Source organism: Vitis riparia, chromosome 15 (genome assembly GCF_004353265.1).
Source record: "Vitis riparia cultivar Riparia Gloire de Montpellier isolate 1030 chromosome 15, EGFV_Vit.rip_1.0, whole genome shotgun sequence".
Classification (NCBI taxonomy): Eukaryota; Viridiplantae; Streptophyta; class Magnoliopsida; order Vitales; family Vitaceae; genus Vitis; species Vitis riparia.
Window position 1 is genome coordinate 3,843,428 of NC_048445.1, and position 21,673 is coordinate 3,865,100.

At 36.1% G+C, this 21,673-nt stretch overlaps 2 protein-coding genes across 3 annotated transcripts; one reads left to right on the forward strand and one right to left on the reverse strand.

Moving 5' to 3' along the window:
- The first annotated feature begins 780 nt into the window (after positions 1-780).
- Positions 781-6,068, forward strand: LOC117932103 (CBL-interacting serine/threonine-protein kinase 9). Of its 2 annotated transcripts, none has more exons than XM_034853146.1 (15): positions 781-1,095; positions 1,177-1,239; positions 2,308-2,379; positions 2,566-2,673; positions 2,776-2,856; positions 3,055-3,108; positions 3,197-3,322; positions 3,409-3,498; positions 3,613-3,735; positions 4,016-4,120; positions 4,487-4,603; positions 4,754-4,810; positions 5,338-5,412; positions 5,537-5,607; positions 5,687-6,068. In XM_034853146.1, the coding sequence occupies exons 1-15, from the start codon at positions 919-921 to the stop codon at positions 5,691-5,693; spliced, it is 1,326 nt and encodes a 441-aa protein (XP_034709037.1). In that variant the 5' UTR covers positions 781-918; the 3' UTR covers positions 5,694-6,068. The 2 variants fall into 2 exon arrangements, with proteins under 2 accessions (XP_034709037.1, XP_034709036.1); XM_034853145.1 differs by having other exon boundaries at positions 782-1,095; positions 4,016-4,123.
- Positions 6,069-7,027: 959 nt separating this feature from the next.
- On the reverse strand, positions 7,028-15,382 carry LOC117932792 (ribosome biogenesis regulatory protein homolog). The gene is made up of 8 exons (XM_034854122.1): positions 15,198-15,382; positions 11,119-11,269; positions 9,756-9,807; positions 9,402-9,530; positions 9,129-9,246; positions 7,725-7,908; positions 7,517-7,630; positions 7,028-7,351 (listed from the first exon to the last, which is right to left on the reverse strand). The coding sequence occupies exons 1-8, from the start codon at positions 15,281-15,283 to the stop codon at positions 7,202-7,204; spliced, it is 984 nt and encodes a 327-aa protein (XP_034710013.1). The 5' UTR covers positions 15,284-15,382; the 3' UTR covers positions 7,028-7,201.
- Between the last annotated feature and the right edge of the window lie 6,291 nt (positions 15,383-21,673).

Consider the following 21,673-nt stretch of genomic DNA (forward strand, 5'->3'; position numbering starts at 1 on the left):
ATTTTCTAATTTCTACTTATTTTAATATAGACTAGACATAAATTTTAAAATTAAAAGATGGCTAATTTTTTTTAGGGCTAATTCATATGATTCTATAAATTATAATTATGTTATTCAATAAAAATAGTTTTTATATATTAAACAATACATATATAAACATTATCACAATATATTTTACAAATATTTTTATTTCTTTTTTTTTTTTTTTTTTTTTTGAATCAATTTTTTTTTATTTAGAAAGTAATTAATATAAAAAATAAAAATAAATTTATTACCTGGCATACATATATTTTATATTTTAAGTTATCCGATAATATATCTTATCTAAGAGAAAAATAGAAAAAGTTGGATAATATATCGTGGAGGACACCCTTTGCCTATAAATTACTCTAATTAATTTTTTATATTTTTAAAAATGTTTTTAAAATTTAAGTGGTGGTGCAAATATTTTATTAATTTTTTAAAAGGCCATGTGTATATAGTATATACACGTCATCAAATCGCAATAAAAATGTTCAAAAAATAATTTAATTTATGGAGACCAAGAAATTAAAAATAGAAATTAACATCTACTTGAAGAATATATTTAATAATATAATTAATTACGAAAAGGGTAACTGTGGTAAATTGAGGAGAACAGGAATGGCATCATGGGGAAGTCAAAATTGGTCGTGATGGGTTTTAATCTGGTGGAGCAGAGAGAACACATGGGACCCGAGTCACCCGTGGCTGTGGGTCCCACATTTTCGTCTTCCTTCCACGATCCTTCCACCATCGGTTCCCTCCACTACAAAACCACCACACAGCTCTCACCCAAGCTGATAATCATTTCCTTCTTCTCGTCGTGATAACAGAGGTTGCGCCGCCATTGATATCGGCAGAAAACTCCGGTTCTAATTCGAGGACGGTGGAGAGAGGATGAGCATGAAGGTTCCGGCGACGAGGACCCGTGTCGGGAGATACGAAATCGGTAAAACCTTGGGTGAGGGGAGCTTCGCCAAGGTCAAGTACGCTCGCAACTCCGACACCGGCGATAGCGTCGCCATCAAGGTGCTCGACCGCGATCATGTTCTCCGGCACAAGATGGTGGAACAGGTCTGCTTTCTCTATTTCTTACTCTTTCGATTCTTTCTCTTAATCTTCCTCAATATATTTGTTAATGGCGGTTTTGTGCAGATAAAAAGAGAGATATCGACAATGAAGCTGATTAAGCATCCGAATGTTGTGACGATCTTCGAGGTATTCTTCGCAATTTGACCTGTTTTTTTTTTTTTTCCTCCGACTTTTTTATTCTGCTAATTGTACGGGTTAGCATGTCGCTTTCGATTAAGGTAGTACAATTATTGAAGTTTTCGGTCCGCTAAATATCGATGAAATAGTTCAATCATTGATTCGGTGTTCAATTATTGATTTGGTAGAATGTCAAGGTCGGTTTGATTATATTTGAAGCTGTCTCAAGAAATTTGTTTGTTTTATAATGAGGTTGAGAACTTGAGAGAAGGTTCTTTGAAATTTTAATTTATTTTAGAATGATTTTGAAGGACTTTTAGACTTTTAAATAATATTAAAATGATTGTTAGAAGGAATAATTAAATCCAAATCTTCAGGATCGGGTCTTGTGTTGTTTCTCTCGTGTGTTCTTTGAATAAATGTTTTCTGCCTACTAGTTACATACAAGCTAAAGGATTAAGCATATTGGTTGGTAAATGTGTAAAGAAGTTTCCTAAGTGGGGTGATTTGCAATAGTTTTAGGCCTACATACCCGATTAAAATATGTTGAAAAACTTGAAATTATGGGAAGTGGCATTTGATTAATTGGCTTCTGACAAATTTCACAAGCCCTTATTATATGATCTGCTGTACTGACCATAAACATAGTATGAAACAACGCCTTCGTAAAAATTATACCCACTGATGCATAAATTCCCTCGTAAATGCCATAGTTTATATGCTAATTACACAGCAATGCAGGCTGAATTTCATATGAATGAATATTGGGGTGGAGCATGTGACAAATCACCTGGCCTTTTGTCGACAGTGAGAATATGTGGCATTTGCTTTTTAAGCATAGGACTTCCATTCATATACGTTATTCATATAGGAGGATTAGACTGTTTTGGAAATGAATATTGAAAACGTATGAGAAAAAAAAAGGTGTTTTTCCAACTACATGTATATGCGTATTCTTAACAACATTTAGTTTTCTATTCATATGAGACAATTGTTCAAATTCCAAAAAACAAGATACTTTCATTCCCTTTGCTTCTACATGTTAGTTTCATTTCCATTTTCTGTCCTTATGCATAGGTTATGGCGAGCAAAACAAAGATCTACATTGTCGTTGAGTTTGTTGATGGAGGAGAGCTCTTTGACAGAATTGTAAGGCTTGTTCTTTGGACTTATCTTATTCGTAAACCTCTTGTCTCAATTCCATGTAGTAAAATTATGAAGTGTGCTGACTGCTAGCGTGAGCAAGTGACCACACGTCTCATGTATGTTAACTGGTTGGCATTTGGTCTTGTACACACGCATAAGACTCTCTCTTATTGGCTTGTTGTTCTCTAGGCCAAGAATGGGAGACTTAAAGAGGATGAAGCCAGGAGATACTTCCAGCAGCTCATTAATGCTGTAGATTATTGCCACAGTAGAGGCGTGTACCATAGAGATTTGAAGGTTTATAAGATGTTTTCTCAATCTTTTCTTTTGTCAAGAGAAACCAAAGATTCTGTATTCCTTTATTTCCATTGATTAATGTACTAATTGGCATTTTTGCAGCCCGAGAATTTACTTCTGGATTCATACGGTGTTCTTAAAATATCAGACTTTGGATTGAGTGCCCTTTCACAGCAAGTGAGGGTAAATATTTAGTAATAACTGCAATAGTGCTTAAGGTTTATTTCAAGATTTGCAATTGAAATCTCTTTGCCATAATAGGGAAGCTCTTTCCAAGTTTATAATCTCTCATATTTTTGTCAAAATAATGGCCATTTGAGGTATCTTTTTGACTATTATATGCAATGAAGGTAGATCTCATTATCATTCTCCTTACTGTAGGAAGATGGGCTGTTTCACACTGCCTGTGGGACGCCAAATTATGTTGCTCCTGAGGTACCTCCCTATTGATTTATGGAAAGCAGAGGTTGTGGTGATGCAACTATTTCTATTGATTTCTTCCTCTTGATATTTCTCTTATCAGGTTCTCAATAATAAAGGATATGATGGTGCATCAGCTGATATATGGTCTTGTGGGGTCATTCTATTTGTACTTCTGGCTGGGTACTTGCCTTTTGATGAAGTAAGCCTCATGGCTTTGTATAAAAAGGTTAGGTGCTTCTGAGTTCTATCTCCTCTTTTCTGATGGTGGGAATATCATCCAGAACATTTATACATAGTCTACCCAAATTTCAGATCTGCAAGGCTGATTTCTCATGTCCATCATGGTTATCACCTGGTGCAAAGAAGCTGATAAACCGTATTCTTGATCCCAATCCTGTAACTGTAAGCTCCCAAACCTTTGTTCTGGTTTGGAACTCATCAATTCATCTGAAATCTTTAACCATATCCATTCACTTGTTTAATGCATGCATTTGGTTGTCAATTGTTTTTGTGCAGCGGATAACAATTCCTGAAATCTTGGAAGATGGATGGTTCAAGAAAGGGTACCAGCCAACATGTTTTCAGCAGGAAGAGGATGTGAATGTTGATGATGTGGATGCTGCTTTCAATAATTCAGAGGTAAGGCATTTTATTCACCTTCATGTTTCCATTTCCCTGATCTGAGGAAGTGGTGCTTGAGACATTGATGTTCTTTGTTTTTTCACGTATGTTCTTTAATTTCTTTTACAAATGCATTGTGTTGTGGAAGAGATTGAATGTCTGTTTCCCAGTGCTCAAATCTACATGCAGGGAGTCATCTAGTTTGATTTATGCCTGTGGCATTATAAAATGATTACATGGTCAACCTAAAAAATGAATAAGATGATTCTTGGTTGAAGTTTATTTATTTGTTTTACAGGAAAATCTTGTGACAGAAAGGAAAGAAAAACCTGTCTCCATGAATGCCTTCGAGCTTATTTCTAGGTCTCAGAGTTTCAATCTTGAAAACTTGTTCGGGAAGCAGGTGGTATGTTTCACTAGGTTTATTTCCTTTCAGTCATGTTAGTATGGAGCATTATGTGTATTATATACAAATGAAAGGTTTTGTGGGATCCTAGAATAGCTTGGAAGATTGGACAGTGAAGGGGTATGCCATAACTGTGTAATGGGATTGGAAGCTGATTTTGTTCAATTAATAGTTGTTTCTGTCTCAGAATCAGCTATGGCTTTCTGATTGCGGCTGTCCAGTGGTCAAATAATCCCTGCAATTAAATTAAAATTTGAATGGTGTTGCTTTTCTAGTGTTACCTAGGTGGTTCTATTTTCTGTTCTAATGACAAGCTAACTCTGTCATTTCTGACTGCTGTTTATTTGGATTTCCAAACTATAGGGTCTTGTGAAGCGAGAGACAAGTTTCACTTCCCAGCGCCCTGCCCATGAGATTATGTCTAAAATTGAGGAAACTGCAAAGCCTCTAGGTTTCAATGTTCGCAAGCAAAACTACAAGGTAATGATTTCATCTATTTCTCATGCTGCACATCTTGATGAACTTAGTTCTTTACCATGTATGATGCCGAAGTTATCTTCACTTAAAAAACAAACTAGTTCTTATGTGCAGAAGTATCATTTAATCATTCCTTATTTTAAACCATTTCAGATGAAGTTGCAAGGTGACAAAACTGGACGGAAGGGTCATCTCTCTGTAGCTACTGAGGTACTTAGTTAATCATTGGTCAATTTAAGGTCTTTTTACATCCCTTCAATAAAACAGAGACTCAATTTTTAGTTAGTGATAAATAGAGATTTGTGGTATCCGTTTGGATCCATGTCACCTTATTATTGAGACATTATGCCCTTCTTCTTTTTACTCCCTAGGTTATGAGTCATACAGATTATTTTTTTGGAAAAAAAAAATTACTTAATTGAATATCAATTAAGATATTTCATATTTTTACATAACTGAATGACAATTAGGATATTGCGTATATTTACACCACGGTTCTTTCTTCACATCATTTGCAACATTTGGAGATAGGGGTTTTGTAGCATGCGTGCCTGTCTTATTCAAGATTCCATGGATTTACATTGCTTTAGTTTCTTACTATTATCATTTTTTTGTCTGACTATGGGTATCAAATCAGAAAGCATTTTTTCCTCTGTGGGCCCTAAATGTCTCCTCAGAAATAGAGTAATACAATGCATTTGCATATACTTGAGTAATTGATTGTTTTTGAACTTCAGGTGTTTGAGGTGGCTCCCTCCTTGCACATGGTGGAGCTTCGGAAAACTGGTGGTGACACACTGGAGTTCCACAAGGCATGCTAAGCATTTAAAATTCTTCATTTCTTTTTTTCAACAGGTTCATTTATAGGAAGTTTGATATTAAGGACCAATTTGCCTTTTTCTAATTCGGTTTCCCAATTCTCTGACCAAATGGCAGTTCTACAAAAGCTTCTCTTCAGGATTAAAAGATATAGTCTGGAAATCAGAAGCGAATACTGAAGAATTGAGGTGATGATCCCTCCCTCTCTTCATGGTTATAGGGACCATACATAGCATATGCTCAATCCGACTTCCTTTGCTTGTGCAGGTCATAGCAGAAGCCACTTCTGTTGGGTTCTTAGGCCCTCGCCCATTTGTATCCAAGAATTATACAATGTACAGTGCTTCGTAGAAAGAATTCATGGATGCAGGAAGATAACAGCAATCATGCATTATGGCGTGGTTTGATTTGGTATTAGAGCAGAGAGCTGGATAATTTAAACTCCTTGCAATTGCGGCTTGTTTTCTTTTCCTTCTTTCCTCATTTTAGTTGTCTCAAAGTCGATCCATTGAGTTTTAGAACAGGTTGCAGTGCATGAGATGTGAGAATATCCTGCATGTGCTCCTAGAATGGAAGATGACATTTTGTTTTGAAGCCATCTTGTTTGACTTTTATGATTAATATTGTATTTTGATCTTAACTGTGCAAATGCTGTAGTACAATTATACCCCAATTGGGTGGGGCTAACCCGTTCAACCTTGTGCCTAACCAACCTAACCCTTGGACAGGCTTTGAGCGGGTTAGAATCCACTTAGGCTAGAAAATATGGTTTATGTTTTATAGTTATAAAATAACTATTTTCTTTATTAAGAGACTCGATTTTAGGCTTTTTTTTTTTGTTTGATAATCAGTGGAAACTAAAAGGAACCTCAGTTGTTTGGAAGTTTGACATGGTTAGGGAATTCTTAACTTAGACCTCAAGTAGCACATCATTTTAAAAGTCGGACACATTGATAGACAAGTTTCATGTAAGTCATCCAAGGATTCCAAGCTACGGACCAGCCTTTTCGACCATTCTAATTATTAACTAATCTGGAATTTACGTACGGATCCAAAAAGGATTTTAACTCTTAGAAGTGTTTGTTTTTTTATTTTTTTTATGATTTATTATAAATTTTTTATTGAATAAAAAAAATCAAAAAATATAATTTTTTTAAATAAAAAATAATATATTAATTTTTTTTTTACTTTTTAATATTGAATAAAAATAAAATACTACAAAAACAAATAACCTAACATTTAACATTATTAAGCATTAAGATTCTATTTAAAATTAAATAAAAAAACAAACACCACCTTATCCTTATAAAAACTTATAAAAAGAATTATGCAAAGGAGGAATTTTTTTGGTACTAAACGTTTAATCTTTTTATCTACAGGAATGAACTTTTATACCAGAAATCTCTTCTATTAAAGTAAATGATTAATAAAAACAAATTTCACAAATATAGTACGTATTTTATGAAATGAACCACTCCAAATCTGACCCGCTTATAAAAAACTTAGAAATGAATTCAGGAATTGGATCATAATGTGATGTTGTTCTTGACCCAAGTTGGGACTGACATGCCAAATTGAAAACCAATAAAATATTAAAAATAATAATAATAATAAAAATTGATGAGTAGGAAGTCTGTTATAACTTTTTATCAAATAGGTCAGCCGATATGTAAGTTTTATGTAATAATGTAATCCATAAACTAGGGAAGACCGAAGTACAGGAGAGAGAAAAAAAATGAAAAAAAATTCCTTTTCTTCACCTTTTGAACATAAATACTACATTCATTTTGACTTCCCTTTCTTGGAAGTTCCTTTCTTTAATGACTTCTTCTGAAGTTGCTTCTTTGGTTTCAACTTGCTTGAAGTTGATGAATCCTTCCCCTGTCGATTCTTTCTTTTCTTCTCTTTCTTCACATTGTACATGTTAATAGCCTGGTTTCCAGATGGTATACATTACAGTGATTAGCAAAAATTATATTTGGTGTTTTTTTTAAAAAATAAAAATAAAATTATTCAGCTACAAAAGCTAAAGCAAACTTTGATCTTTGACAACAAGGGAAAAAAGGGATTGAAAAAAAAAAAATGGCTCATTCATACCTTGTCAACATTGAGTATCTCATGGGAATTCTTGGAGATTAGCTTGTTCAAAATTTTTTCAGTTTGCTGCTTCTCTAGTGATCCAATTCCTGTCCCTTCCACTACCGGCAGGAACTAAATAAGAACAATGGATTATGTCAGCTCCATCAGGTTTTATAGTTAGGAAAAGAACTGAAGAATTCACTGTAATAGGGTTATGTGTACAGACCTTGCGATACTTTCCTTTATGTTTTTCAGGTTTTTCTCCAGGCAACTTCTTGTCAAATTTCCCACCACTGGCTGTTGCAGTGGCGGCCATGCTGGCTACATCCTCAAGTTCATTTTTGCTGACTTTCTTTGGGGCAGTTTGGGTTCCAGTAATAGGTAAGGCTGTGGCAGCAAGTTGAATGTGGCTGGGGAAAAACTTCCAATCAGTTCTTGAGTTGCAACACAAGGAATTCACAAGTTGCCACATTTAAAATATGTTTATGGTGTGATTTCTTATAACAAGTGGATTTTACACACACACACATATATATATATATAGAGCATAATGTCACAAGATGCTCCAAATAACCCTCCCCATGGGTTTATATAGAGGCCAAGAAACTTGTGGAGAATCCTCCATTGATGCCTATAAATAGGTAAAGGCCTCATTTGGCCAAGGCACCAAGCAAGTGAGCTTCCAAGCACTTGTAAAGCATCCTTTGAGAGCAATAAAGTTTCTTATTCTTCAAGTGTTGCTTACGTGTGCCTACTAGCTTCCAAGTTGTGTGCATCTTAGCCTAACAAGCCAAGCATCGAGAGTAAGGCTGACTTAACAAGATCAAGTGTCTTGACTTGTATAAGTGCCGCACAAGCTTAGGAAAAGACTTAAGTCCATGACAATAAACCCTAAACACAACAAGGTTGCCCTGTAAAAATCCAAGAATGGCACCTCAAAAAGGGGGGAAAAGATCCTTCAAGCTATAGCACCAAAACAAGACTAAACAAACAATGACTTTATCCAGTCCTCAATTATCATTTTATGTCATCCAGCTGATGGGTCCCCACTAAAGACATCTTCTCATCAAAAGGTAAATGATTAGACTACATTGATCATTCAGTCAACTGAAATTCTGCCAAATAGATCTCAAAACCATTTGGTACAAGAAGAAACTGATTCCATGACCGAACTGTAAATAAATCATCTGCTCAAATTGGAAATCAGCCCACACCGGGCTAACCATAATTACAAAATTGGGATTTGGAAATTATAACAATTCTGAGATCAGGGAAATAAAGAAGGCATTGCAAACCCATTGTGAGTAAAAATAAAAATTGTCAAGAATTACAGGATTAGATAGGGAACAAAAAAATTCTTTATCCTTTTCTATTTTTTTAAAAGTAAAAACAGCATACACAGCCATTTAGAATTATCTAAATTAATATGCAGGTGGTTGGTGTTTGCTCATCATATTGATGTATTTTTCATATATGCAATAAATTGACAGTGTTTTGAATAGAAAAGGTTGCAGAAAGATTCATAGAACTGATTCCTAGCCGTGAATAACTAAATTTGATGCTTATGGGTGATAAATCTAGTAGAGTTTTCCTGCTCATATCTATCAGATTAACAGTAAAAGAGAAAAACCTTGGCAAAGCACCAACTTTTGCAGCTTGTTTCAGATTCTGTAACCGATTCTTCCCTTGTTTTTCAACTCGTTTCTTCTTTTCTGCTCGTCTCTTAGCAAAAGGATCCTCTCCTGCTTCTGCAACAGAATTTCTTAATTTAATTATTTACTTATTTTTTCTTTTGGGAAACATTTTTATGTTTTTTCCACAAGAACAACCAGACAGAATTCCATTAATTAAAATTTTTAACTAGAATGGAAAAAAGGCAATAATGGCTCAATCAATCATGTACCATCAGTCATTTTGGCCTCAATAATAGGTATATCTTCATCATCATTTACACGATCATATCCATGGCGACGCTTCCAAGTACCAGTTTGCTCATCGTAAACGATTTTATCTTTTTTGCGGTTCTTTATACCTGCAACAGATTTCAAAGCAACACAACCAAGCACATTAACCTTATGCCCATGAAAACTAGGACTGAAGGCACGATTATATTGCTGATTAGGGTCATGATATGATGATATCAATCCAGAATGTCCAGATATATATAAATAAATTTAGAGTTCATGAAAAATACTGCTTCATAATGAAATATTTAACTGCCCATAGAGGAGTCAAAAATTAACTAAGAGGAACTGACCTTTAGCTTTGGCAAACAACTCCCATTTTGTAGGTGGTTTAGGCTTAGGCAGCTGAAAGAGCAAGAGTTTCACATAAGAAATAAAGAATATAAAAGAAAATAAAGAACTAGAAACGGCTTCGTTAAGTTATATAAATGAAAGGTAAGAAGTAAATACATTGGTTAGCAAGAATTCACTAAAAGTGCTGAAGGGGGAGCCACTCATAAAGAAGATACACACAAGAACATCCAACAATTTGATAAAGTGAGATGTATGATAACAAGATTGTCTAGCACGACACTCTTATGCTCACCCATGACATACAACCATTAGCTCCTAACCCTCAAATATAGATCCGATTTCCAAAATCATATTCGGTCAACTTCATTGCTTTGTTTCTCGTATTACCTTTTCAATCTCAAATTCATCTTGTAGATTCATCTCAATTTCAATCACAATCAATCAAAATAAGTTGTCCAACAATCAAGTTATGCACAAGCATCATGGGAACCAAGTTAAGCTTTGATTGTATTTAAACAAAGAAGAACTACATAGATGTCCATAAAAAAACTGAAAAAAAAGAAAAAGAAATAGAAGAACAGCATAGATAATTTCAATATCATAATCAACAACTCAAAACAGGGAATTAAGTCAGGATTTGACCACATTTCTACATTTACTCAAGTGAATTCTCCATCCTTTTTGCTATATTCTCCAGATCAAAAGCTCTTAAACACTCATGGTTAAGAATTGATTCTCTACAGCACTCTACCAACATGTATGTTCTCTATCTATAAGTAATCTATTTATAGACATCAAAAGGGACACATGGCAATCCCTGAACTAGCCTCAATAGGCATGTAATCAAGCTTACAAGTAACAAAAGTGGGGTAAAAATTATAAAAATAGTAGTTACAATCCAAAAACGCACATAGCCCATTTCAATTTCAGAAATGATTGCTATAGTAGCAGAAATCAAAATTTCGTTTTACCCATTGTATAAAAATGGCGATTGAGTAGCACTTCCAAAGCCATTTTGATTTCTAGATCTGGAAATCAAAATTTTGATAATGAACTGGAAATTGAAATGGAACTGACCATAAATAGTTGTTGACCAGATTAGGAAGCAGAAAAAGCAGTCCCCACACAATTAACTTCTAAAAATTAAATACAAGGAATAAAGATCCAATAAGGTAGTTATATGCTATCCTTCTTTTTTTTTGATAGGTATTATAAGCTATCATTCTTTACAATTCTGAAGAACAACACATATTCCAGGAATCAAGGACAAATGTGCATTGTATTAGCAACATATTTCTGAAGCAATATAAACAAAAGAAACAACAGATGTGGGATAACAAACAAAAACAAGCAGAGGCTTACATGCTTTTCTCTAGGCAATCTTGTCGTCGGTGGAGGCAACTTGACTAAGGGGCCATCTATGTCTTCAGTTGAAGGTAAGTTGAAAAGGGTGTCTGCGATTGATTGGACTAGCTCAGTGCCCTTTTGTAAACACTCCTTCACTAGCTCTTCCCTAACGATATTGAAAAATTATATTCAGTAAGCTCCACAAAAACCAAAATACATTACCAGCTGCATTCACAAGGATTCTTTAATAACCAAAAGCACCCACAAAAGAACAAATAGGTCTGGGTACATGGACACAATAAGCTCACCCCAATCTATGTAACAACCACAATCACAAAGATCTTTTGACCAAAAATGCATTCATAAAACTTGAGACAAAAATGGAGAGCTACTATAGTGACTAATGGACTACAATCATCAATTTGGTGACTAATGGAGAGCTACTATAGTGATGAATTTGATTGATTTCATAGAGTGGTTGGGCATTGGGTGAGGGAGGGAGTATTTTTTGTACCCTCCTTTCTACTTTGTGATCGTTTTACTCGTATATGACTTGTATACTCTTGCGCTCTTTTAAAACAATTTCTTACTTATCAAAAAAAAAAAAATCATCAATTTGGTGCTATACACTCAGATTAGAATCAAGCTACCAGGGTGTTATGCACAATACTTTTTTTTTTTATTGGCAATCATGCAAAATATTTTTAATTAGTCATGTAATTACAAGTTATTTGGATAGAAGCAGCTAGTAGACTTGGTGGAGAAACTTGAAAATAGTTTGCCAAATATGTCTCTTCATTCATTGCCTAATGCATTACAATTAGTTTCTATTCTTGCCTTATATAATAAAGACAGTATTTTCTAATGCACTCCAAGACCCCAAAGGACAGTTCTATTATAAGAAGCCCTAATGCAACTAACCAGCATACACTCCAAATACTATTCACCTCATAGCCTTATTTCCATTCTTAGCAACATTAACCCCACAACCACAGCTTTGCCTCCCTTAGTCTGCAGTGGGCATTGGAACTGGAACTCCAATCCCGTCAATCCAAAATTATTGCTTATTTGTGGACTTGAGGATTACTATCATTCAAATTTAGTTTCAACAACCATGGATTTGAAGTTAGGCCTTCAACTCCATGAAACCACACACATCCTACAGAAAACCTAAATCACTCCAGGAACCCAACCAATTGCCAGAAAATGCAAGAAAAGAAGGGAAGAAACAAAAAACATAATCAAAACCTCCCAACCGAAAAAAAAAATTTCCAACCACATCAAACTCCTGGTAGAGGTGGTGGGGTGCAAAGTGGTGAGCAGCAGATGGGAAGAAGAGCTTGGCCAACCTCATTGCTTGTATAATTTTTATCTGTCTCATGAAAATATGTTAATTGGATGTGATGGATACTCCTAATACTTCCTAAAAGGATGGTTATACCATTTCCTAAAGAGCTTGTTGTGATTGATTACTGCTTACAAAGGGACTAACCAATCCACAAAATCTTAGCCACTTGATTAGGTCAAATTTGGAGCACTCTATACCAAAAATAAGAAAAAATTATTGGTATCGTTAGATTATTTAAATAAATGGAAAAGCATGTTTTTTTTTAATTATCATAAGAAAAATTAAATGGGAAATGTGATCAAAATGGAAAAAACTGCACATTCTGACCTTTGTTTTTTGAAGTTGAGAAGTTGTAGAGAGGAGGAAATGTTAATTGAGTAAGACATCTTTGAATTGACTTTTGAGAAATTAAAAAGCTTCTGTCCAAGTTTAATAAATTTTTTTATACCCGATCAACTAATTTTATTAAAAAGTTTCTAGCTTAAAACAGAGCACAATATGAAAGCCAATACTCCTCATATAAGTTTCTTTATGACTCGTATAAGAAGCTATAAGGGAAAATAAAGTTTGATTTCAATAAATTCCTTCAATACTATTTTCTTAAATTATCTAACTTTTAACGAGGATAAAAGATAAAAAAATGTAATAAAATTTTATCATATTTTGGTTTTTTTTTCCCTATTTTTTCCCATCTTAATTAAATCCACCATAAAAGGCCTAGAGTCAGGTGAGGGTACAAGCTCTTCATGACAAAAAAAAAAAAAAGTCAAAAGAAAAATAAATAATAGAAAAGGTAATAAATATAGGTGAACTCCCAAAAACAAGGACACCTTACTTAACACCAGCTGACCACATGGGCTTTTTGCAAGTGGCCAAAAGGAACATGGGAGCACCCTTGCGTGGACCCATTTTGGAAAATGGTCAAGACTTGGGACTCCATGCATGCACCCACTTGCCCATTGATTGAATTGGTCCCTAAATTCTAATAAATAATTTGAAGAAACAATTACGGAATTACTTTGTTCAATTGAAAGGGCCTCATCAATGGAAAATGATGAGTTTTAATTGCATTCAAATTATACAGGTGAGAAGAGAATTGATGTATCAACAAATCTTCAACTACCAAAATGTCCTTTCCATTGCTGTGTATGAGCTGAGTTTTCAATTTTGGTGAACCAGGTCCCATCATTTAATTTCAGAAAACCATGTTTGAGATTAGGATAGGGGTCTAGCTCATGAGAGTGCAAACTGCTTGCACTAAATTTGTATGCAAGTCATTGTTGAAAAGTTTAAATATGTACATCATGCACTATGCTTTAAACTAAAATCAATACTCGTCAAGTTCAAGATTCAACTTTCTTTTCCTGTTTTTCAGTGTCCTTGATCTTTTTCCATTTTAGGGTGTATTTCATATGTGAGAATAAGAATAAAAATGAAGGTGAATCACAATAACTTTGGAAGAATGAGTCAAAATCCCAACATGAGTGAGTTTCATTCTCATTTTTGATAAATAATCTGAACATGGTAAATAATAAAAAATTGAATGAATTTCCCATTTTAGTTTCATATTCAGCATTCCAAACATGCTGCATCCATGTTTTTCACAGATGAAATGCAAATTTGATAGCATGACTAAGTTAGTTCAATTTGACCTCACATCTTCTATTAGGCTTAAAAGATCTTTTAGATCATAAAAGCTTATCTTCCTTTTTTTTCTTCATAGGTAAGATCGTAAGAGCTTATCTATCCCATATCTGATTGTATCTAAGAAGTCCTATTAAAAGATATTATGACTGAATATTCCTTTGATAAGAGTTATGGTGCAATGATTTTATCTTAAGATACAATGATCTTGATATGAAGAGTTGCCCAAAATTATATATATTTTAAAGTCCTTTTTATATGAACATTTTGAACCTTATACATGTCCTAATTCCTAAAATAAAAAAAACTAAAAAAAATCGTCCATAAATTTTGTTTTTATCTAAAAGTTAAGACTAAGGGGGGTAAACCAAATAAAAGACTTAATATAACTTAATAGTTTAATTCAAATTATTAAGCATGTTTGGTACAATAATTTAATATTGTAACTCAACATTAAAAATGACTATTAAATCAACTTAATGACTTAATATGATTTAATAATTTAAACATAATTTAACTTAAAGTCACTTTAAGTCATTAAACATTAGGAATCAAGTTTTACCAAACGCTCACTAAAAGTCATTCTAAAGCTGTAGTAATCCAAAACTAAAAAAAAATCTACTCAATCTTTTTCATATTGAAAATTTTAAAAACATAGTTTTATTAAAAATTATAATCATGATTCTCACTTCTATTATCTTTAGTGATTGAGACAGAAGTCTAGTCCACAAGACTGCAAACTGCTAACACTTCCTTGGAGAATATCAAATATGTACATCATGAATTAGGGTTCAAACTAAATTTCATTTTTTATTTTTTCCCAATAAAGTTTAGGGTTTCATTTGTCCTTCTCGGACAAATCGTTTTGAGTACATTCAACTCCGACGATTTTATACTACATTACATTTTCTGCAATGAACTTCAGAGATAAGCAGCAAAGAAAATGTAATGACCTGTCAGATGGTTCTAAACGCAGTGAAATTGGAAGACATGATTTGTGCATCAGACACTAAACATTAGACTAAAACATGGAAGTGGGCAATGGAAAATAACAAGATAAAACATTAAAATGAAACCGCACGCATCCTACAGAAAACCCTACCTGGAAGAGGGGGGAGAAGGGAAGTGGTGAAGTGGGTCGAAGGCCAGAAGGTGACCTAGGTCGATCTGATGCTCTTGTGTACCCATCACCGTCGCTCCAGCACCTCCTCTCGGCTTTAGGATTATGCTTTGATCGACCGCCGAGAAGAAGAGGTAGAAGAAGAGGCAACTGGGTTTTTAGGGGTTTTGGCTCGGGTCAGGGGTGGGTTGTTACTTCATTCTTGTTTTGCAAAGTGGGTTGAATGGCCTCTGACTCGGCCCGTCGAAGTGACGGAGCATAATGGGCTGGTACGGCCCAGTAGGCTGGGCTTGGCCACACTTGACAGCTGCGCAGCCCAGCCCAGTGGGCCCAACCTCTAATTTTAATTCTTTTTTATTCAAATGATCTCAAAAGTAAAACATAATGTAAATTTATATTTATTTTTTGGCTTCAAGATTACATCTTTCTTAGTTTTTTTCAATTTTAACAATTTAAATTTCATTTAAAGGTCAAGTAATATGTATTAATAGTTGAGTGTGTGTTAACTTTATACTTAAATCCAAGTTTTTTTTATTTTATAAAAATTTTAAAAAAATGGGCCAAGCTCGGCCCATCAAGCCCATGATTTGGAGGCCATCTCGGGTTGGAGACACTGGGTGGATTTGGGTTTAGCATGGTGGGCTCCTGAAACTTAGGTTGGTTTAGAGTGTGTTTGACAATGATTTTTTGAAGCGTTTTTAATATTTTTACACTTGAAATTTTTTATCTTTTAAGTATTAAAAATATTAAAAACACCACTATCGAACGTACTCTTAGTTTGCCCTTATAATTTAAAAATAGTTTAATATTGAAGTTTGGTAATGATACTTAAAGCTCAATTTATTTCAAATTTAATCAAACTTTCTTGACATTAAGACTAATCTTTTGAAATATTGCTTTAACTTTCACTCATAATTAAAAAAGATAAAGATAAAAGACATCATCCTACTTTATGTAACGATCGGATCAAGTCTCACATCACTAAGTTAAAATTTGAGTTCTACCTAATGTATAAGCAATAATGGGTATCAATACACATCGTATAGAGAGGGCATGGGGGTGGAGAGTATCCTAATTGAGTCACACAACGTTGAGTTAAAGTCTAGTTGTTGAGCTTGTAAGTAATTAGGCACCCTCCTATTTATAGCCCTCTTTTGAAGGGTGAGTTCTATGCAATGTAAACGTAATATTGAAGATGACACCATCAATGTTTTTCGGTTTAGTGGTCAAATTGATGATGTCATAAATATATATTAAAAATAAATAATTATAATTTTTTATAGTTGATACTATCAAATTAAATCATACATGTGTATGAATATATTAATATTTTAAATTTTATTAAACAAAATATGTATTATATTTAAATATGAATATATTAAAAATGAAAGTGTTAATGTATATTATGGGTATATTATGTTATGGGCTTTAGGCCCAGTTAGGTTACTTGTACCGCACACATATGCCTCCTATATAAAGGCACTGATGTATATTCTTTCTCCCAGGAAATACAATACAATCTTTCAATATTTCTAACATGGTATCAGAGTCACTGCTTTGACTCTTTCTTAGCAGTCTGTCTTCATTAGTGTGACTTCCTTTCTTTTTAACGCTTCCGCCATCACAACTGTCGCCGCAGCCTTTTGCCGTTGAACCTCCGACGTCATCTAGGCGTCGTCCTTGGGTTACGGACCTGTAGCCATCGTCCTTAAGGAGTTTCACACCGCACAAGATCACTGTTTTTCGCATCACCGCTGCGAATATTGCTCCGATTTTAATTTTGACGGTACCACTGAGATCGTCCAGCGCCGATCTACACATTCGTGGAAACCTCGTCGCCATCGGAGCCCGCACGCGCCCTCACGCGCCGCCCAAAGATTCGGTGACACTGATCACGCGCCTCCACTCGCCAAGCTTGTTCTGCTGACGTCATCCTCTCTGCCACGTCAGCCCTAGCTACGTCACCACTGCTGACGTGTCAGTGCCACGCTAGCCCTAAGTGACATCATCTCCACGTCATCCGTTGACCAGCTTACCGTTGACCAGCGTTGACCGTTGACTTTGACCAATGTTGACCGTTGACTTTTCCAGGGTTGACCAGGTTCTCCTTACCCAGTTTTTCGCGTAGATTTCACTTTTGCAGTCTGTTTTTGCATATTGTGTCTCTAAATGGATAAAAAGGATATTTTTCTTTCTCGCTCCATCAATACTGTATTAGAGGGAAATAAAAATTACTTATCTTGGTCTCAAGCTATGCGCAGTTTTCTTAAGGGTCGTATGCTCTGACATTATTGTACTGGTGCAATGACTATTCCTGTCAAGGGAGCAAGTGAAGGAGATGTTGTTTTTCTTAATCGCGTGATTGAATGGGATAGTCATAACCACATGATCCTCACATGGATTCAGAACACTTCCATTCCCTCTATTTCCAATTTGATGGGCAGCTTTGATGATGCAAAATCTGCATGGGATATGTTGGCCAAAAGGTACTCCACTACTCATGGATCCCTGAAATATCAGTTAGTGGTTGAATTACATCAACTCAGGCAAGAACCAGGGTAATCCATCAATGACTATTATGATAAGCTTCGCTTTATTTGGGACCAAATTGACCTTTCTAATCCAACTTGGACATGCTCAAAAGATGCTCAGCAATATGCTTCCATTAGAGATGAATTTCGCCTCTATGAATTCTTGATGTCACTTCACAAGGACTTTGAGCTCATTCGTGGTCAGCTACTCAATCGCAGTCCTACTCCCTCTCTTGATACTGCTGTAAATGAGTTGGTTAGAGAAGAAGCTCGTCTTGCAACCCTTCAAGCCCAGATAAACTCAATGTTTTGGCTATTACTCCATCTACTCCACTCATAGAGCAACCCCAGCAATCAGGTGATTCTTATGGCTCTAGCAATCGTTGCAAGCAGACCAACAAAAAGTTCTGCAACTATTGCAAGCGTCCTGGCCACACCATTGAGACTTGTTACCGTCGTAACAAATCTACTACTGCTGTTGCTAATATTGAGCCTACTCCGCCAATGGCTTCCACCTCAGTTGAGTCCAAGTCTTCTGGATCTATTATCAACCTCTCCTCCACTGAACTATAGGAGATCATAGCTCAGGCTGTTCGTATGGCTGGTAATGCATCTCTTTTCACTACCTTATCTGTTCTACCTGGTAAGTCTCAAACTTGGCTTTTTGATTCTGCCTGCTGCAATCACATGACATCTCACTCATCCCTATTCTCCAAACTTGATCCTGCACCACATCCTCTAAATATTCATATAGCTGATGGTTCCACCATGCATGGGAATAGTCTAGGTTTTGTTTCAACCTCTAATCTTTCTGTTCCTGGAGTCTTCCATGTTCCTGACCTATCCTATAATTTGTGCTCTATGGGACAATTAGCTGAACTAGGTTATCGCCTTATTTTTTACTATTCTGGGTGTATTGTGCAGGATCCGAGGACGGGGCAGGAGCTTGGGACCGGTCCTAGAGTTGGGTGTATGTTTCCCGTGAGCAATCTTCATCTTCCACTTGTTGCTCCTGTTTCTATTGCTACTGCAGCTGCTGCAGTTTCTTCCTTACCTTCTCTTGCACTTTGGCATTCTCGTCTTGGTCATGCATCATCTTCTCAGGTACAACAGTTAGTGTCTAGGGGTCTGTTGGGTTCTATGTCTAAAGACATTTTTTATTGTACTTCTTGTCAGTTAGGAAAACAGCAAGCTTTGCCTTTTAATAACAGTGAATCCATTTCTAATAGTATTTTTGAGTTAATTCATTATGATGTTTGGGGACCTTCTCCTGTTGCTAGTATTGGTGGATCTCGATACTTTGTTGTTTTTATTGATGATTATTCTCGTTGTAGTTGGATTTTCCCTATGAAATCTCGTTCCGAAATTTTATCAATATATAGCAATTTTGCAAAAATGGTTGAAACACAATTCTCCAAACGTATCAAAACCTTTCGATCTGATAATGCTCTTGAATATACTCAACATGCGTTTCAAGCTCTGTTACATTCCTATGGCACTGTACATCATCTAACTTGTCCAGGTACCTCTCAGCAAAATGGTCGAGCCGAAAGAAAACTTCGTCATATTCTTGACACTATTCGTGCTCTGCTTCTTTCTGCCAAAATTCCTGCCCCATTTTGGGGTGAAACGGCTCTTCATGTTGTTCATGTAATTAACCGTATTCCAAGTGTTGTCATCCATAATCAGACTCCGTATGAGCGTCTCTTTGGGTCACCCCCTGTCTATCATCACCTTCGCTCATTTGGATCTACTTGTTTTGTTCTTCTTCAGTCTCATGAGCACAACAAACTTGAACCTCGCTCTAGACTCTGTTGTTTCCTTGGTTATGGTGAAACTCAAAAGGGGTATAGGTGTTATGATCCTGTCTCTCATCGTCTTCGTGTTTCTCGTAATGTTGTCTTTTGGGAACATCGATTGTTTGTTGAACTCTCTCACTTTCGTTCTTCCTTGACTAACTCCTCTGTTTTAGAAATCTTTCCAGATGAGTCTCTTGTTCTTTCTACAAATACTTTTGATCCTCCTTTGGACTTCTCTCCAGATATTTTTGATGCTTCTCCTAGACAGGTTGCAGATGAACAGATTGATGACGAGCTACCCCACTTTGAGACTGGGTCCCCTACTCCTACTCTGCTTGAAGATCCTCCACAAGACATTCCACCTCGCCACTCAACCCGGGTAAGATCCATTCCTCCACACCTACTTGACTATCATTGTTACACTGCCCTTGCTACACTTCACGAGCCTTAAACCTATCGTGAGACCTCTACTGACCCTTTATGGCAGATTGTTATGAAAGAGGAACTTGATGCATTAACCAAAAACCATACTTGGGACCTGGTTCCTCTCCCTCCTGGACAGTCTGTGGTTGGTTGTAAGTGGATCTATAAGATCAAGACTCGCTCTGATGGATCCGTTGAGCGCTACAAGGCTCGTCTTGTTGCCAAAGGCTTTACACAGGAATATGGGATTGATTATGAAGAGACTTTTGCTCTAGTTGCTCGTATCTCATCTGTTCGTGCTCTCTTAGCTGTTGCTGCTGCTCGTCAATGGGACCTTTTTCAGATGGATGTTAAAAATGCCTTCCTTAATGGGGATCTGAGTGAAGCAGTCTATATGCAACCTCCTCCTGGTCTCTCTGTTGAATCAAATAAGGTTTGTCATCTTCGACGTGCACTTTATGGTCTTAAACAAGCCCCACGAGCTTGGTTTGCCAAGTTCAGCTCCACTATTTTTCGCTTGGGTTACACTGCCAGTCCGAATGATTCTGCCTTATTTATTCGTCGTACTGATAAAGGCACTATTTTGCTTCTTCTATATGTAGATGATATGATCATAACTGGTAATGACCTTAGTGGTATTCAAGAACTCAAGGATTTTCTCAGTCAACAGTTTGAGATGAAAGATCTTGGACATCTCAGCTATTTCCCGGGTCTTGAAATTACTCATTCCACAGATGGTCTTTATATTACTCAAGCCAAGTATGCTTCTGATCTGCTGTCTCAAGCCGGACTCACTGACAGTAAGAATGTTGACACTCCAGTCGAACTTAATGCACATCTGACACCCTCCGGGGGGAAACCATTGTCCAATCCTTCTCTTTACAGACGATTGGTTGGCAGCTTAGTTTATCTCACAGTTACTCGTCCAGACATCTCCTATGCTGTTCATCAGGTGAGCCAGTATTTGTCTGCTCCACGATCAACTCACTATGCTGCTGTTCTGCGCATTCTTCGATACCTGAAGGGTACCATTTTTCATGGCCTTTTCTACTCAGCTCAATCTCCTCTTGTACTCCGTGCATTCTCTGATGCTGATTGGGCAGGAGATCGTACTGATCGCAGGTCCACTACAGGTTACTGCTTCCTTCTTGGTTCTTCTTTGATTTCTTGGAGAAGTAAGAAACAAACTTTTGTCCGCTCCAGTACTAAAGCAGAATATCGTGCCCATACTGATACCACATCTGAGCTCCTTTGGCTAAGATGGCTTCTTAAGGATTTGGGTGTGTCCACCTCCTCTGCTACTCCCCTTTATTGTGACAACCAGAGTGCCATTCATATTGCTCACAATGACGTCTTTCATGAACGGACTAAACACATCGAGATTGATTGTCATTTTATCCGTTATCATCTTGTCCATGGTGCTTTTAAGCTTTTCTCCGTCTCCTCCAAAGACCAGCTTGCAGATATCTTCACCAAGTCACTTCCTACAAGACGCACTCGTGATTTAATTGACAACCTCAAGTTGGTCTCACATCCACCTTGAGTTTGAGGGGGGCTGTTAATGTATATTATGGGTTTATTATGTAATGGGCTTTAGGCCTAGTTAGGTTACTTGTACCGCACACATATGCCTCCTATATAAAGGCACTGATGTATATTCTTTCTCCTAGGAAATACAATACAATCTTTCAGTATTTCTAACATA